Source organism: Argentina silus, assembly GCF_951799395.1.
Source record: "Argentina silus genome assembly, chromosome: 5".
NCBI lineage: Eukaryota > Metazoa > Chordata > Actinopteri > Argentiniformes > Argentinidae > Argentina > Argentina silus.
This window is the reverse complement of record NC_139659.1, coordinates 17,859,634-17,863,141: the sequence shown is the minus strand read 5'-3', so window position 1 is coordinate 17,863,141 and position 3,508 is coordinate 17,859,634. Positions and strand designations below refer to the sequence as shown.

The following is a 3,508-nucleotide window of genomic DNA, read 5'->3' as shown; positions in this document are numbered from 1 at the left end:
TCTAATGTCATAAAACACTCCAAACACCCACAGCCAATCTGTGTGTTTGGGTTTGTGTAGGACATACAGAGGACGTGTGTGTGTGTGTGTGTGTGTGTGTGTGTGTGTGTGTGTGTGTGTGTGTGTGTGTGTGTGTGTGTGTGTGTGTGTGTGTGTGTGTGTGTGTGTGTGTGTGTGTGTGTGTGTGTGTGTGTGTGTGTGTGTGTGGGTGGGTGGGTGGGTGGGTGGGTGGGTGGGTGGGTGTGGGTGGGTGTTTGGATGCACACACCACTGGGCTCCATCGCGTCCCATCTACTGCTGTCCATCCCTGGTACACCACAGTTAAATGCGACAGAGAGCCATTAAGACCTGTTAGTCAGTCACTGCATCAGTGTTACTTCATTCATTACATCAGCTATTACTCTATTCCACTCAACTCACATCTCCAACTCTCACATCAGGTACGGGACTGATTTCTACTTCTGTTCATGTACCCTTCATTATGAATGTAGCATAGATGGTTGAGTAGACATGCAGTTGTTTTTCTATCTCTTTTTCGTCTAATTGGAAATCATTTCAGCTATTATTTGACAGCAGCAATGAATTGTTATGTTATCTTTTGATTTATTCAACCTTCATTTTTACCAGGAAGGAAATTACATTAACAATGCTCTTTTTGAATTGGGTGTTTCATAAGTGAATAAGATAGATGGATATATGAGACAAAACTCTTTGTGGGAGCACTTATTTTATAAGTATCTTATTTTATGTGCCATTAAAGTTGTTTTGTAGGAGTTTCAATGTAAAATGCGCAGGAGTTAGGAGTTGCTAGAGGCTCTTTTGCACTCAAAATTCATTTTTAATTGTAATCAATAGGCAGATCGACATGTGATGTGTTAAAAAGCTGACTGGAGCACAGAGTGTACCTACATTATGAAAAGGGTTTTGGAGAGTGTACTAAAAAGAGGCGAGTATATTTAATTGGCCAGGACATGATGTACAGTCCATGAATCACCAGATCATTAGAGGGATACAATTAAGCATCGAGCTTGAGATGAGGAACCAGTTGTCAGTCTATTTGCAGTTGCTTGCCAACTGAATGCATATATTGTTTGCCTGGAAACAATATTCATCATAGATTAAGTACATGATATCTGAGAGCCCTATTATCTATATCTATATTTTATCTATAAGGTCTAAATCTCATATATGAGATCTTTTGTATGTGACACATTGGTCTTTGTGCCAGTGCTGTTGGTGACTCAACTATTGCAATTTGGTGGGTGCATCTCCATCTCTAAACTGTCTACCTCTCCCCCGTCTTCGTTCCTTTATCTGCACTGACAACTTGACTAACTGGTCAGATCAAAGCAAATTTAGAAATATTTCATTGCAGATAATTTTTTAAATGTCATTAACCCCTATTGTATAATAGGCAAGTTGACTGAGAACATATTCTCATTTGCAGCAATGGCCTGGGGAAGAGGCCTGGGGAAGAGTTGCAGAGGAGAGGAGAGGGGATGAAGAGCCAATTGAAAGCAGGGGATGATTAGGTGGCCAGATTAGGGCCAGATTTGGAATTTAGCCAGGACACCGGTGTTAACATGTCTACTCTTGTGATAAGTGCCATGGGATCTTTTAATGACTCAGGAGGCGGGGCCTCTGTTTAGTGTCCCATCTGAAAGACGGCATCCTCTGCAAGGCATCATGGCCGTCACTTAATATGTATTAGATCAGTGCTGCAGTACTGTGTGTGTGTGTGTGTGTGTGTGTGTGTGTGTGTGTGTGTGTGTGTGTGTGTGTGTGTGTGTGTGTGTGTCCTTCACACCCAATGATCAGGGGCTCAGAGACCAATTGGTGATCGGGACTGTCAGTTATTGATCAGCCTAGAAAAGCCCCTGTGATTCAGAGCCATACAGGGGGAAACACACACACACACACACACAGACACACACACACACACACACACACACACACACACACACACAATTACATAGAGCAAGCACATCACAACACATCCCGTACAACAAGGACATATACACACAAAATGAAACATCTCTAAAAAGCCCATCAATCAATACCTTGTCTCTACTGGTGCATTCTGGATAGAACTGAAAAGATTTGATGGGTGTAACCAATGCAGTAATACCTTCCCCTTGTCATCTGCTAGATGGAATATCCTCCATATTGCATATGCGTGATCTGAAACACAAGTGTGCGTAGATAGGTGCAAGGGGTTGAATTCAGACTGGACATACGGTACATATATTACAGTCACAATATTTGGGGGGAATTCCTTGATAGCGTCCCCACCAATCTCTCTCTCTCTCTCTCTCTTGCGGTACTACTCTCTCTCTCTCTCTCTCTCTCTCTCTCTCTCTCTCTCTCTCTCTCTCCCTCTCCCTCTCTCTCTCTCTCTTTGTCTCTATGTTGGTGTCCTGAGGGCTGCTTTGGGTTTCCATTGAGTTTTCCTCACGTCACTCATCGATTACGATTACCCGATCCATGTGTGGCACAGTGTGGCCTAGTCAGGGGACTCAGAAGCAAGTCAGACTCATGGTGCTCTCTTCTGACCTGGCGCCAAATGGACGCAGGTCCAAGCACAGGCGTATTGTCAATTTGTGTCTGCAGTAACAGGTGAAATGACCACAGGCACTGGAGTGCTGTCTCCCCTGCACTCCAGGCGGGTTCATGACAATGGGCAGGCCAAGTGCCATCAGTTGAGCTGAGAAATGCTATCGCTAACGCCATTCAAATACAGCCAATGATCTTATTATTCCCGCTTGCTTGTAGGGTTCAGATGAAGGGGTCTGCATCGTTATACAGTTCACATACGTATTATTTCAGTGGGTGTTCAGTTTGTATGTGTAAAAGCAGAACTATCAAAGAGTTCTCTAATGAGAAGGATCAAAGGGAATCAGAAATGTGATGGCTCTCATCCTGAGCCCCCCCCCCCTCCCCCTCTCTTTTTCTCTCTCTCAGGATGGATCATGATTGGCATGGTGGTAGAAGTAGGAGCCATCGACGGTATGAGGATGATGATGGTGAGTGTGAGCATCTGTTAGGAGGTGGAGTCCTCTACTGTTTGAAAGGGGAGCTTTACCGTTTAAAAGTACTTGGATAAATCCCACCACCTAATTATTTTGTTCCTGAATAAATCTTAAGTGAGATAAAGTAGGATTCAACCAGGATTATGCCGTAAAAAAGACTAGGAAGTACACATAAGCCAACTGTTCGCTCTGTCAGTTCCATTTATCTTTACAGTTTATGACTTTGAAACTTTTAGAACATTAGCCTACTGTCTAATACTGTCTCAACTCATTCCCTTATGTAGTTTCCAGTGTTTTAAACTACATTTTAAAATATTTTTTTACCAGGCAAAATGCTTACACCCATATCGAAACATATTAATTATTATTTCCTCTCCTCTTCTCTCTCTCAGAGCCCCAGCCGGTGTACATCGGTGTTCCTGTAACGCACGGTTCTCGACGGAAACGCCGTAGACACCATTCGCACGCCAGCGCAGCTG

General features: G+C 43.4%; 1 protein-coding gene across 1 annotated transcript in view; it reads left to right on the top strand.

The window, feature by feature from the left end:
• Positions 1–2,962: 2,962 nt before the first annotated feature.
• Positions 2,963–3,508, top strand: part of slc4a5b (solute carrier family 4 member 5b) — a gene marked incomplete at both ends in the record, with an annotated part of 21,693 nt that continues 21,147 nt past the window's right edge. The window contains 2 exon segments of the mRNA XM_083670779.1: positions 2,963–3,028; positions 3,424–3,508. The exon segment at positions 3,424–3,508 is cut by the window's right edge and continues 144 nt beyond it. Coding sequence (XP_083526905.1) covers positions 2,963–3,028; positions 3,424–3,508 — 151 coding nt within the window.